This window comes from Ochlerotatus camptorhynchus, unplaced genomic scaffold, assembly GCF_037179485.1.
Source record: "Ochlerotatus camptorhynchus isolate MF236.1 unplaced genomic scaffold, CSIRO-AGI_Acam_v1.1 ptg000067l, whole genome shotgun sequence".
NCBI lineage: Eukaryota > Metazoa > Arthropoda > Insecta > Diptera > Culicidae > Ochlerotatus > Ochlerotatus camptorhynchus.
In genome coordinates this window covers 58,309-73,895 of record NW_027040557.1, presented here as the reverse complement: position 1 = coordinate 73,895, position 15,587 = coordinate 58,309, and the positions used below count along the sequence as shown (strand labels likewise).

Here is a 15,587-nt window from a genome sequence, read left to right as displayed (position 1 = left end):
TCATTTGGTAGATCAATGTATACGTACGATTTTCCAAATGGTTTGTATTATTTTTTAATAACAGCTTCGGAAAACTAACAATTAAGTACCTATTAATATTTTTGATTCTTCGTTATCATAAATAACTTAACGCTATTCTCTAGCTGTTTTCAATCAATTTGAATTTAATATACACATTTGTAATGTGAGACAACGTTCAAAATGTTGTTTTCGACACACAAGTTAACAATTTTTTAATCTAATTTAAAGATCAGACAAGTTTGACAAATAAGGGCTTTAGCCTTAAGGCTTCCACACGACTGGTTTAACCCAGAATGCAATTACCTCGAATTCCACTAACCCCTTTTTATAATCTTTAATAAGGAGGTTTTTAGCCACAGGCTAGTTCATCTCCGAACACTACCCCTAATTACATTACCCCGAATGACCCATTACCACGAATGATTCATTACCCCGAATGGCAATATCTCGAATGACCCATTACTCTGAATGGCCCGTTTCCACGAATTTCATTACCCCGAATGTATTATTAAACCGATTTAAAAAAAAAAAACAAAGAGAGAAATATTGTCTTCTTCATTAAAGCATGCAAAGCATAACGTATTGCAGGCCCATTATTTCATCGTTTTATGAACTGAAGAGTCCTTAGTACTTATGGTAATTTATCATAACTTGTAGAAAGTTGTCCGGTATTGATGAGGAACGATCATGCGTGTGCGTTAAGTAAACCTTACACGATTGCTTTTATTTACAATAATCGTATTGTCAATATATCTTATATTGACGTCAATACATCGATATTGGCAATATTTAAGTATTCACCCTTTCTGTAATTTACCTTCACGTAAATAAATTGATACGGTCGGGGTTCACTTTACGGACGCAACGAAATGAGAATTTATCCTGAGTGCACTTATAAGAATTTCCCCACTCGATTATATTAGGCATTTTCAGCCAAATGACAATTCAATCGGACATGATATTTCTTACGGGAAAAGTAAAGTAAACGCTTCAATTCATACGACCTATTGTTGTCAATAATTCCGCTTCATATCAATATATTGATGCGTGTGCACTTTACCAGGCTAAGAAATAATTGAAAATGGGTTCAAAACTTTAAACTTGAAAAATTCCTAAACTGGACCGGGAACCAAACCCAGCCTCCTACAGCATGGTCTTTGTTTATAGCTGTGCTTTTTTCAACTGTGCTAAGGTAGGTCCCGACAGGTTTTAAAATTATGTGACTTTATATCTGTGGATGTGCTCTGATAGTCTAGTTAATTAAGGCACGGTTTTATTAGACCAGAGGCAATGGGATCATTTTCCGATCCAGTCCAGCAATTTTTTCGGGTTCACACAACAAACAAATTCATGCGTTGCATTGGATAGCAAACAAAAGTCTCAATTAATAATGCTTCAAAATAAAACAAAGTTAAGACCAGGCTCACGTAAGAAGCGTCCAAATCCAGAAAAGAAAAAAAATGGGTTGATCTTCAAAGAACCTAGCAAGTTAAGATGCGGTAACATAAAGTCGGAAACGGTGGTTTCGGTTCCCGGACTTGTCTAGAACATTCATCGCGTTGGAAAATTCCTGAAGCATAAAGTATCATAGTGCTTGTCCATCAATACACAAACTCATACATTGGGTGACATTAAAATCTCTCAATTACTAACTGTGGAATTACTTCTGAACGGTAAATTGATAGCAGGTTTAAGCTCGTGTAAGAGCGTCAAAGCCTGCAAGAAGACGAAGGATGCTGATTAAACAAGCTCATGTAAGAGCATGAAAGCCTGCAAAAAAAGAATACGTAGAAGGATGCTGAATAAAGTACTCATAAAGTTCACTACATCGAGAGATAGCAAAAGTAGCAATTAGAATATCATGGTCCATTAAAAAGAAGGATATTGTTTTTAACTGTGATGCTCTGCAACTGGAAGTTTATGCAGTTTGTTTTTGATATAGTATTATTAGTATGTGTAAATTGTTAGAAATATGCTTGTAAAGACCAGATGATTTCACATAGCATCACCTCATATAGTTGAGCGCATGCGATTATATCATTTCATTCATGTATTTAATGGATCCTTAATAAATATCATATCGTAAATCCCATTCTGTTTTATGTTACGCATAACGAATAAAGGAATCCTTAAAAAGCCGTGAAAAATAATTTATGACATAGATAATATATTTTTTCATAGTATTTACACTACCTCCCACTTTGATATAAAGCATCTGCTTTTGGCACATTGATAACTTGTATTTATGTTTTTTTTTGTTCTGATTGGAAAAGTAACGAGCTTTTTGTTCCATGATTTTGTGCTGTAAATTTTCGGATGTATTGATATCAGTATGTATTTGGCTTTAATAAACTTCTACCTACAACACATTTCATGTATTCTTAAAAATCAATTTTGAATGTATTTAATAAGTTACTGATTGGTTATAGTGATCGAAAGTATTCGATTTTTTTTACTTGAATAATTTTCTTTCTACAGTATAACTCATCGATTTAAACATTTTAATTAACTATCAGTTAATATGTATTTTTTAATAATGCATGATAAACTTCCCATGACCTTTTGTTGAAAATAAACTGAAAGAGTATTTTTTCATTAGGTTGACTTACGCCACATGGATGAACAGTCCGGTAGTAACATTGTAGACGTTGGAGTAGACTTATCTGAGTTCTACATGTCAGTCGAATGGGATATACTCGAAGTTCCAGCAGTACGGTATGTGCATTCTTTCCACCAATTAAAACATACAAAATAACGTTACTATTCTTCCAGGAATGAAAAATTCTATACTTGCTGCGATGAACCCTATCTCGATATAACGTTTAATATCACAATGAGGAGGAAAACGCTATTTTATACAGTAAATATTATCATACCATGCATGGGTATATCCTTTTTAACCGTGCTGACATTCTATCTACCATCAGATAGCGGAGAAAAGGTGGTTAACATGATTCAAATTTTATTTCTATAAAAATATGACTTTTAAAATCGCAAAAAAAAACTTTTTTCAAGAACTTTAAATACAGAAATTTATGTGAGAGTTTCACTAAATGGTAGATAAGCAGCCCCCCTAGAAAATCTGGATGAAAACCATCAAATTTTGAGTAACGTGTCCATGAAATAATGCTGTTGGTCATATTACCTCGCTGGTTCGTCTTACACCATTTCCCTCTATGCGGGTCCATAGCATGTGGGCCAATGTTACCTTTATGTTCTTGTTCTTAAACTTTCAGGTAGTATGATGTATAAAATGGTTAAGTCTTCACGAATGCTAAAATTGGAGTTTACTTTGAGAGATTCCTCTTTCTAGCTGGTCTTCTCGCCATTTTCACTGCAGCGCTAACATGATCGGCATTATTGCTCTGCTGACGGCGTTAAAGGTGCCCTCCTCTCGACACATATCTTTGACGACATTCTCCGCGCTAAGGGCGAGCCTGTTATCGTCAAGACGACATCGTCCGCAAAGCCAACGATCTCAACTTCTTCTGGCAGCTTGAACGTCAGCACCCCATTGTACATTCCGTTCCACAGCGTGGGACCTAGAATGGAGCCTTTTGGAACTCCCGCTGTGATCCTATGTGATTTCAGCCCCGTGTCTGTCTCGTAGACCAGGACCCGGTTCTGGAAGTAACTACTTAGAATCCTGCAAAGGTAGTCTGGAACCCTCATTCTATGGAGCGATGGCCTCCCAGCTGGCGCTATTGAATGCATTCTTCACATCAATCGTAATCACGGCGCAATATAAATCTCCTCTCCGTTTCTGTTTGGAAGCTTTCTCGGCTCTACCAATCACTGTCCGAATTGCATCCACCGTCGATCTCCCTTTCCGGAATCCGAACTGCCTATCCGACAATCCGTGTTCACTCTCGGTGCATTTCGTCAGTCTGTTCAGGATGATCCTCTCCAAGAGCTTTCCGACAGTATCCAGCAAGCATATTGGCCTATACGATGCTTCGACAACAGCACCTATACGATGCTTCGACAACAGCACAAGCTTTTGTACCTTACACCTATCAGCGAACTGACCCTCGTCCAGACATTTCTGCACCACCATACTGAACATGTTCGGGAACGTCTGGTTCGCCGCCTTCAATGCCACGTTGGAAATTCCATCCGGGCCGGGAGCTTTCTTCGCCTTCAACCCTTTCGCTGCTGCTAGGAGTTCTTCGTTGGAGACTTGTTCAACGTTGTCTCCATCTTCCTCGCCATATGATGTAAGTGACCAGGTCGTTGGGTCATGCTGTGAGAAAAGTCCACGATGACTTTCAGCTTGTTCGGGCACATTTCAACCGGCATCGTTTGACCGCTCACCTTGGGGTTGGCATCGGCATCTCGACATAGCTCCTGGAAACTGTTTGACTTGCTCAGATTTATCTTTCATTTTAGTGCAGCCTTGGCCGCTCAGAACACCACCCTGCACAGCATAAAAATAATTTTGATATCACGTCAAAGTGGATGCACTACAATCATGTCGAAAATATGGTGTAATATTACTTGCAAAAAAGGACAAAATTATCATTAATACAATGCATGAACTGACATTACGCTGCTTTTACTGCATTTGTTTATTTATGTGGTCATAAAAATTACATGAAATTTTCGACATGATTGTAGTGCATCCACTTTGATGTGATATCAAAATTATTTTTTTGCTGCGTGCGCTTTTCTCTGTCTGTTACAGTTCTTGCTCTCTGAACGCGCCTTCTGACTAGAAGACAACTAGCATGGAGGGTGCTAATTTCCTCGTTCCACCAGTAAGCTGGACGCCGCCTGTTCGTTGGCTCCAGTTTTCTCGTCACAGTTGTGTCACATGCTCTTGCTAATGATTTGGTCAACTCGTTCGCGCTTAGGCCTGGGACGCTGCTGTCTACCCTTAGAGTTTCTATGAAGAGATCCTTATTGAATGCCTTCGTCTTCCATTTCCGCTCGCTTACTTTCGTCCTCCGCATTTCCACCGGTGTCCGTTCGCCGATACTGTACCGGATCGCCTGATGGTCACTATGGGTGTACTCTTCGCACACTCTCCACTAGCGACGTACTGCAGAGAGTGACGTCGATAATGGATTCGCTACCATCTTTGACGGTTCGCAAATTGGATGAGACTGACGTTCAACTTTGCCAGAGTTTCCAGCAGGCAATACCCTCTTGCGTTGAACCATCTGCTCCCGCAATCCACTGGTCTGGAGACCAGTGCAATGACGACTGGTCTCCCTCCGTCCAATGAGCTCTCCGGTAAGCCCATCTAGCATCTGGTGGAACTGCTCAATTGACCATCTCGGGGGTGCGTAGCAATTACATACAAAGATTCCATTGATTTTGGCGATCACGAAACCTTCGTATGAGCCCGCCACCACTTGTTGAATGGGATACCTGACTTGTATGGCCGCCATTCCTGCTCTATCCACCACCCAGTTACCATTATCGAGAGGGACTCGATATGGCTATGCAATGATTGCAACGTTGCACTTTGTTTCCGTTGTCGACTGCCACAACAGTTGCTGTGCTGTGTTGCAATGATTGAGATTAATTTGGGTTACCTCCATTATTGCTGGCCCACCATCGTCTTTTTGAACTCTGGGCACCTGAAACTTCCAGTCACATGGTCGTTTCCGTCCTCCTTTTTGCAGAGCATGCACTTCGGTTGCTTCGAACAGTCTTTTGCAACGTGCCCCTTCTCTCCGCATTTCCTGCACAGATCAGATCTGTCAGGACCTTTGCAGTTTCTCGCCTGGTGACCGAAGCCCATACACATGTAGCATATCTCCATATTCTTACACACCCGAGGAATAGCTTTCAACGGGCACACTGACCACCCAACATTGATTCGGCCTGTCTTCAGCATCTCATTAGCTGCGTCCAAAGAAAGTCGTATCGACGCCGTCTGCGTGCCACCATACGCCTTCCTCACCCGAATTGCCATCGGTCCGTCTCCAAGGTTGCATTGCACCTTAAGCGCATTTTCAATTCATCCTCCGTTGTGATCTCGTCCAGATCCCTGCACTCGACCACTGACTCCTGGGATAAGGCTCCTCCGTTCGCCGTCCCGCCAAGAGATTTTTTGACGAGCTCCTTAAAAGCTGCGCTCTTAACTTTCTTAACTTCTTTCTGGGTTCGCCTGGTTTTCACCACGTTCTCGTCTAGTTGTTTCATCTCCGGATCCTTTCTCACTTTCCGGAGGACTGCTGCGTAGGACGTCACGCTTGCTTCTCTCCGTACGAGGCCTAGGCTTGTTCTTCCTGTCTTTCTTCTTCTTCTTTTCCCTCTCCCTTACTTCCTCTTCCTTCCTCCTCACTTCATCTTCCTTCTGTTTTGTCCTCCTCTCCCTCTGGTGCTCGAATTTACGCAATGCCTTCCTCGTCGTCCCTGCGTATTTTGGGCTTCTCCTCATCTCCTGGCGTGTCCTTTTTTCTCTTTTCACGACGGGGATTTGTGGGTCCCTTCGGCGTTTCATGTGCTTCAGCCACTCTTATGCTCTCCTTGGCCTCCAGCAGAGCCTTTTCGGCATTTTCGGCTCTTTTTCTCCACTCTTGGAATTCTCGATCTGCCACTGTTATGCTGGATTTGATACCGGTCACAAGTTGCTTGATCACTTTGTGTACGTTGTTTTTATCCTTAACAAACACATAGAGTTCAGCGATCTTTCTCCTGACCTCCGTCATTTTGGTTCTTCCAAGCTGCAGTTCTCGAGATTTGCTACTGCTGGATATCGGTGTGAATATCTGGCTTAGCCCAACGCCTGGCTGCTCTCCTTGGAAACCTTGGGGTCCTTGCTGGTCACCTTGGGACTTACTGCTGCTGCTGGAACTCGCAATGGCCCCCAGGTTCAACACTGGTGATCTCTGCAATATTCCGCTCCTTGCGAAAACGTTCGCTCCTCCGTTTTCACTGTTTGGCGTATTGCCGTCGACCTTCATATTTATTTTGGTTTTTTCATTTCCTTCATTTTTGTTTTTTCTCCGATTTTCTCGATTCTGATGGGTCCCCCCTCGGGGCTGATATCTCCACTCGTTGTATGTAGTCGCCTATCGTTATCTATGCAAGCAGGGAAGCCATGCTAGGGTTGACACGGTCCTTCATGGGGGTCGTGTTCAGAGCCAGATCGGCGTAAGTCAGGAATGTTACATCTGAGCATACTACTCACCAACCACTGCGGGTTGACAAAGCATTTCCTCTGTCGCCGTGCTATGATTACCGCGCCAGTGTTCGCCTCGAGTAGCACATTTCCAATACAATAAGTTGCAGCAACTTGTTTATGACTGATTTGGGTTGTATAGAAGTTGCCACAACCGATTTGTGACAAGCGTGCTACTAGGGGCGTCACACCCCCTCACTTTGGTATTGTCGGAAGGACATCATTGCCGAGGCTACACCGCGGGGAGGTGTGAGGTAGGAACTTGTGAGGACCAGAGCTGAGTTATCAACTCACCATTTGTAGCCCACACACACAAACACAGACACATGCCAACATCTATCAATCCGCAGCACAAATCAAAACCCGAAGCAATATCATCAAGGGCGTAACCAGGTTTCAAGTTAGGGAGAGATGAAAAAAAAATTACTAAGGAAACTCTTACCGAATTCCATTTCACCGAACGCCATTTAACCGGAAGCCTTTGTGTTGCTGAGTTTAGGGGGCAGGGCAGTTGCATTCTCCCTTCCCCACTCTGGCTACGGCTATGAATATCATTACACATCATTTAGCTTTGGCAACCTCCGTTTACATGTACAGGAATCCTCCAAATACCAATTAAACTAAAAATCACGATGGCAACTTACTTATATGATATAAGGTTCCATTTTTGGGCAAAGTGGTTCAGATGAATGTCGTGTTCTACCGGTGTTTCCATGGTTAGGCCTAGCACGTCTGTACTTCAGTACATTAGCCGAAAGAATGAATCGGGAACTGTACGCTGGGAATCTTACAACCTTTTTTTTTATCCACCACTTTCGCTATTCATGCTCACACACATTCAACCTTTCTTTTCAGCTGCCGCCAATCGAGAATTCGTTTCTGCTTTTTCTCACACATACATTCTTATATAATTACGAAACGGTTCCTCTCCTCATCTTCCAACCTCTCATAGTTTTCTCGTGCGCAGATCGTGCTTTCTCGCATTGAATCGGAAGCAGGCTCTCGGCTCTCAATTCAACCGATCGTGTCACTGTGTATCCCACTGCTTCGCATTAAGATTATATCGACTACCAATGTCGACGCAACAATCTCGAATCGAGCTTTACATATAATATGGTCTTATTTCGCACATAATAATATTTATTTATTTTATTAAATTCAATGTTATATCAACAATCAATACGAAACTAACGATTTTAAATTGGCTCACCACTTTAGTAGCCTATTGGTCCCAAGCAAACGATTAACGTACCCTATTCTATTTGAAATTCTATTACTACACTATGTTTGTTTTGATTCGCTATGAAAGTTTGACAGATAACATCAGGGGTGTGTGGATTCATGCAGAACATGCAGGGGTGAGTGAAATAGCTTGGGACTGCTTGGGACCGTTGTTCTGGTACTGAGTGAGCCAAAAATAATAATGGTTTTCTTCGGGACCCAGTGGTCTTAGAGTTACCTCTATGGTTATATCGTGTTTGCTCATTACTTCTCTACAATGAAGGAAGCCTGTTCTATGGTTAACAGTTCAGTTCCGAATTTCTTCACCAGGTTGCGCACCAATTCATTTCTAATTGTTTCTGTTACTTGAAATTTTTACTAGAGGAAGGTTACTATCTTGGGAAAAATTTGTTCACGTATACAAGATTTACGCGGCCGTTCATTCTCACTCTATTTCTCTCTCTCTCTCTCTCTATCTCTCTCTGAGTGAGATTGAAAGGTCGTGTATTATATTGTATTGTATTTAAGGTTCTACAAAGGGTCAATAATTTGTTAACTTCTTCTTTTTGAAATATTCTTCGATCATCATTTTCTAAATGTATGGATAAAATTCATTGACTTCTTGCCGCAAGATTTTACTGAGTCAAACTTCACAATTCAGGCATAACATTTGATAACGGCACAAAAGCATTTGTAAACAAACTTTCTAAGGCCCTTTACACGCGAACCAAAGTACGCCCACTAGAGTGATGCAAAATTTGAAATTTTCGCTACACAATACTTAAACGATTCCAAATCGGATCCTGACTAACCTCTCAAAATTTGAACCCATTTGGTGAGAAACTGAGATGGCACAAACCATTTGAAGTTTGTATGGGAATTACTATGGTAAAACCAAGATTTTTGTTCATGTGAATGGTGAATTATTAGATACCATATCTGTCTGCTTCAAAAGCTTTCAACTGTGAAATTTTTGCAGCTACAACTTTGCTCAAGACCACTTTTTGATTAAATGCAATGATCGAAAGTTATCAATGGTTCAATGCACTGATGTCTTATGATCATGCTCAATCAACTGCTCAGCAAGCAACATTGGTGTTTCTGGGGTGTTGAATAGGACACAAAAATCATGGCTACTATGTCACACTGCAAAATACAGTGGTGCCTACAGAGCAGCTGCTTGATCATGTCATAAGTTTACCAATCTCTTAAATAATTAATAACTTTTTCCTGTCTCGTTTTACATAGAAACGATCTTCAGCAAAGTTGTTGCTGAAAAAAATTTCTATAAGAATGGCTATCGAACTGTTTTGCAGCTTAATATGGAAAAAGACTAGAAGGCAATGAACAAAAAGTTGAGATTTTCCATAGTAATTTACATGTAAACTTCAAATGGCTTGTGTGAAGTCTGTTTCTAACCAAATGAGTTGTAACTTTGGGAGGCTAATCAGGACCCGATTTGAAACCATTTAAGCACTGTGGAGCGAAAAAGTCAAATATTTTGCATCAGTCTAACGCCCACGCAAACCAATACCACTTTCGGAAAGGTGATAGTTGCCCCTATCCGATGATGCTGTTGGTTTGCGTGGGTGTACTTTGGTTCGCGTGTAAGGGCCTTAGAAAGTTTGTTTACAAATGCTTTTGTGCCGTTATCAATTGTTTTAATAAACTTAAATCCATTGCTAGATGCAATACATCTGGCAACGCTTTTTCAATGATACTTTTACGACTGCCGGCAAAGCAGTAAAGTTGAAGTGATTTTCTTGGTGTTCAATTTTGTTCACCAAGAGTTTTGAATAGCAGTTGTTTTGGATTTTGTGTATTCGATTCTGTGTTATTGTGCTAAGCTTCGAAGAACACAAGTAAGTAAATACGGTGAATATGTTTTACCCAGGAAGTTTTCGTTCTAAAATCATGAAATACAAGTGTTAATTTTTTTGTTATAATAATATTAGAATGTATGTTTAAACCAATGATGATGATTAAAGAATATTTCAAAAAGAAGACAAATACAAATTTAATTACCCTTTGTAGAACCACTGTATAGTTCATAAAGCACTCACGGTGGCGCTAAATTCTCATGTAATTTTTAAGTGTTGGCTTTGCCTGGCGTGTATTAAATGTTTACCTTTTCTTTTCATTTCTTTTTTTTCTATTCTAGGTCACGCTATCTATTTCGATTTTAATTAGTCTTCATGTGTTCTTCCTCTTGGTTGTTGAAATCATCCCACCTACATCATTGGTTGTGCCTTTGTTGGGAAAATATTTGATATTCGCCATGATACTGGTTTCGATAAGGTGCGTATAAAATATATTAATTTCAGATACATATTGGAGTTACTGGATCTTGGTTTATGATCCTATTTTGGAATTCATGATGATTATGCAATTCATGTTGCCCAATTTGAGTAAAAAATTCTGATATAAACTAATGCTGTATTTGTTAGAAATTAAAAATCAATAAATTAAATAGCAATAAAAACAGCTTCAGATGGCGTGATTTTGTCAAAGATACATATTGTTTTTTTTATAGTCACTTTAACGCTCTTGGGTCATTCTTGACTTGTTGGAGGATGAGATTTGAACTCGTGACTTTGGCGTGAGATGTATGGATGCTTACCACTATGCAGGGGTCACCCCCAAACATATTTTTGTTATTTTCATAAATTTGTTGATTTTTTAAATTTATCACTATTACTATAAAAAATCTTTCATGAGATTGAATTTTTAAATGATTAACAATAAATAAATGCAATATTTTAGCTTTTTTCATGTAGTATTTTCATAAAAACTTAAGATAATTTTTTACATAATTAATTTTTCCTTTTTATTTTAGTATATGCGTTACGGTCGTAGTATTAAATGTTCATTTTCGATCCCCTCAAACACATCGAATGGCACCGTGGGTGAAAACGTTTTTTATTGGTAAGTTTGGATGGAAAACAAAATTGCCCAGTAATCATTTACATTGAATTTCCAGATTTTTTACCACGGTTTTTATTCATGAAAAGGCCTGCATACATTGAAAATCATAGGTAAAACATTATTACGATGAATATTGTTTACATGTTTTTTTTTCTTACTTGCTAAAATGCATTGCAATTTTAAGGCTGCACAATTAAAGCTGCTTTTTTGAACGATGTTTACTGTACCATTACAATAATTTGTATTTTAACTGCATTTTCTATCTTTACTTCAATTTTGTAGAAAATTGTTATCAAAAGATCCAAAAACTTGCTTTTATCCTTATTATTCGACCACCACATTAAACCGCGTTAAAGCACGTTTTCATGCTAGGACATCATCAAAAGATGATCTATCTCCACTAAGGTATTTATAAAATTGATTAATGTTTGTTTCATTTTTCTCTTTTTTCGATTAATCTTAATACGGTTAAATTAATAATTATATATCATACGATTGACTGTATACATTCATCGACCAAAATTTTGCAAATGGTAGAAGTAATTTTCAATTACACAGTCTATCAGGCACTGGCCCGTTTGGAGGAAGCTGCCAGATCCATGGCCCACTCCCAGTTCCTCATTCAGAGTCAGAAGAGTTGTCTTTATCAACTGCAGCAGACACAGCCGTTCCATCAGGAATCAAGAGTCCTGTTTTTAAGCAACCATCATTCTCACACTCCAATTGCCCCATAGAAGTCCATAGAAGTTGTTTCTGTGTACGATTTATTGCAGAACACACGAAAATGCTGGAGGATTCCACGAAGGTAAGCAGTATTACCTAAAATATTGTCAATTCAGAGAATTAAATTTCTTCCCTGAAATTGCAATACCATACTGGTATTATTAAAATTAATTTGATTTTTCTTTCTTTTCAACGATAGGTAAAAGAAGACTGGAAGTATGTCGCGATGGTTTTGGATCGTTTGTTCTTGTGGATTTTCACTTTGGCCGTATTGGCGGGAACTGCCGGTATCATTCTGCAAGCTCCGACATTATATGATGATCGAATACCAATTGATAAAACATTCGATGAATTAGCAACTTCATCAGTCGTCCGTTGTCCACCACAATAGCAAACAAGGATTAACCTGGAAACATTGTTGATCCTATTAGGGTGTGCTATCGGAATGAGTGCCTGCCTTCTGATGTATGAGAAAACGTTAAATGTTCGATCTTTTTGATTCGGTTTTTGAGTACAATTGTGGTTAAATGATGAAGAGCTAATTTTCATTTACTGAAAGTAGATAAAACATGAGCCATAAACGGCATGTGAAAGCATGAAGTCGAACTTATTCGCTCTCAATATATTCATAATGAATATGATGTAGATTGCCGTTATACTCATAAAAATAACACGTTTCATAATAACAACATAGTACATTGGACAGTTCTGCGTATAACGGCAGAAAAGCAAGAGAAAATCTAAAGAAACTATCATTCCTGTGCGTCGTGTGAAAGCTACATTGATATTTCATTTGATTGTATTAAATTTTCCGGAAATCCATTATCTGGAAACCCATAACCTGGAAAACCATTACCCGGAAACTCTTATTTCAGAAACTCTAATCCCGGAAATTCTTATCCCTGATTAACCTTTTCCCGGAATATAATTTCCCTGAAAGGACAATTTCTTGGAGTGCTATTTCTACAAACAGACAAATTATAGAATAAGTCAATTTTTACTCAATCATTTACGCATATTTGAGTAAAAATTTAATAATTCTATGAGTGACCTACGCTTTGCGAATTTGAGTGAACGGGAGTCAGATTCATTTGTCGTGAACAAAGAGGTGAACGCCTAAGGGCCCATTCGAATAGTACGTAACGCAAGAGGGAATGGGGGACGAAATGTGTTAACTAGAGTCGGTGTATAATGAGTCACGCCAAGAGAAAAACAGTTGAACTCGCATCACGGTTTTCGAAAGATTCCCTTTCTTTTAACTTGGCAACAGAGGACTTCTACATCAACTTCAAATGACTTCTAGCGAGAAAAAAATAATAGCGGCTGTAGTAAATCATTATATCACTGATTTTGTCAAATTATCTTAACAAAAAATAGTAGAAATTCTCATTACTGATCATTACCAAACGTATCCCATGACAATTGAATGCTCACTGCGTGTTTATTATCATTTCTTCGATTATATTTTATGTTTTATTGTAATACCTTTCGTGGGCCTTCCATAGCATCGTAATGTTTGTTTACTTTGCACGATAGGTAGCTGGTTTGACAGTTCGATAGGTAGACTTGGCTTCACTCTTGGCGTGACTCATTATACACCGACTCTAGTGTTAACCACCATGTATAAGGTATAAAAAAAGTGCGTGACAAGAAGGTGGAGTATTCAAAAATCCACTTTTTGCGTTACATAATATTTGACCCTAAGCTTTTTTACATTTAAAGTGCAGTAAAATAATTGTAAACTGCACCAGTTCGGTTTTGTTTGCTAATTTGGTTAAGATGTCATGCTTCATTATCTTAAGTGGACCTAGGTCCACTATTGCTTTTATTGACAATAATAGTATTGTCAATGCATTCTATATTGACATCAGCATATCGGTATTGACAATATATCTGAATTCACATCATCAATTTAATCATTCCTCTTTGCGTCAATATATCGTCACTTAACGATAAATCGTCCAGCTCAAACCATAAAGATTGCTAAAGTGTGATTGCGTCAGTGATTTGTTTTCATCAGGAAAATTCTCCGCTATAATTTTTTTTCCTGATGAAAACATTTTGCGTATACGTGTACGCGACGTAGTGTGCGTACGATAAACGTCAGCAATCTCTAGTGTAAGGGTAAGAGGTGGGATCATCATCGAATGTTCCTTTAGGCTGTGAACCTCGCTGTGAACCATTTGCCGAGTTAAATTTAACTCATGGTTAAAAGTGACATTTTGAAAGTTATTTCTTTTGTTCGAAAATCCCTGTGTGGCCGATCGATTGGTTTTCGAGCAGAACTTATCCACGGTTGTCAAAATTTAACTTCTTGTCTGTCAGAAATAACCACGCACGGATAGCAGGGTTAATCGATAACTTTCCATCTGTAAAATTTTAACCAAAAGTTAAAAAATCCGCCAAATGGCTTAGTTATAGGAAAAGCACGCCTCTCTACTTTGTTGTTTCTTTCACAGTTGTATAGCTATCTGATAGAGCTCATTATTCGCGTACTTGAACCGGGGTTTTGGCTCCTTGACTTCGTTTTCACTCATTTGTTATCCGTTACTCTCCTGGACCATCGGGGTCGTTGCATCCATTTCGACTACGTTTTCCTCAAGTACCTCTACTACCTGTTGTCCAAAGACGCACCTATATCGTAGTACGTACTTGTGAATGCAATAAATTAGAAATAATTGAAGAATGTTCTCGAATCACCCAGGACGATTTTTTGTCCCTTCACAGAAATTCAAAACAACCCAAAATTAAGTTCTTTTCACTCATCTCCCATGTTCCGTACGATAAGCCAAATTTGGGTAAACCGGCTCAAAGTAGTTTGCATTTAAGCACGGCAAAAAAATTACCCATCGCTAAGTTATTTTCAATTTTTTCTACCCAAAATTAAGTTCAATTAACTCAAATTTGGGTATATTGCATATTACTCAATTTTGGCTTCTCGTACGGAACTAGACGGTTGAGTCGAATCTTTCGTTCTATTTTTGACAACAATAGCGAGAGGAAATGAAACGGGCAGAGGTCAAATAACTCAAATTTGAGTTTAAAAAACCCAAGCGGTGGGTAGTTTTGTTTTTCTGTGTTGATTTGTTTTCCGTACTGAGCTAAGAGAAAGAGGAGACAATAGAGTGACATTTATGAATCAATTTTCTATCAAACGCGAACCAGCGATGATGATTGATCGGGCGAACGTATAGAAACGCGAGAATTTTTACAACAGGGGATCTATTTTCTTGTATTTTGACAGTCGTCGCTGCGTCGCTCATAATGAAAAAGTTTTTGCCCTGTCGTTTTCTCAGAGAAGAAGAACACGTCACAGACAAAAAAAGCCAGTTGTCTCTTCTTCATCTTAGGTACTTAGGCTGTGTTCCATTTGGTGAATTTTCACTTAAATTTGACAGATGGAAAATTTTCAAATAAATCTACTATTCCAGCAGACTTATTTATGACAGACAAGGAATCAACTTTGACAGATGCTTTCTCGAAAATCGGCCGTTCAACAATAGAGGGATTTTCGAACATCATAATTTAGTTTCGAAGTGTCAAATTTAAGTGAAAAATTTCC

The 15,587-nt window shown here is 38.9% G+C and overlaps 1 protein-coding gene across 4 annotated transcripts in view; it reads left to right on the top strand.

The window, feature by feature from the left end:
- nAChRalpha4 (nicotinic acetylcholine receptor alpha4) overlaps positions 1 to 12,943 on the top strand; it is a 66,655-nt gene extending 53,712 nt beyond the window's left edge. For 2 of the 4 annotated variants that reach the window (XM_065216722.1, XM_065216721.1), the window contains exons 6-13: positions 2,621 to 2,736; positions 2,794 to 2,962; positions 10,539 to 10,675; positions 11,214 to 11,302; positions 11,358 to 11,412; positions 11,585 to 11,707; positions 11,861 to 12,107; positions 12,225 to 12,943. In XM_065216722.1, the coding sequence (XP_065072794.1) occupies positions 2,621 to 2,736; positions 2,794 to 2,962; positions 10,539 to 10,675; positions 11,214 to 11,302; positions 11,358 to 11,412; positions 11,585 to 11,707; positions 11,861 to 12,107; positions 12,225 to 12,416 (1,128 nt within the window). In that variant the 3' untranslated portion in view covers positions 12,417 to 12,943. Of the gene's footprint in view, positions 1 to 2,620; positions 2,737 to 2,793; positions 2,963 to 10,538; positions 10,676 to 11,213; positions 11,303 to 11,357; positions 11,413 to 11,584; positions 11,708 to 11,839; positions 12,108 to 12,224 lie in introns of all 4 variants that reach the window. The other 2 variants (XM_065216720.1, XM_065216723.1) reach the window with 2 other exon arrangements.
- Positions 12,944 to 15,587: the final 2,644 nt, after the last annotated feature.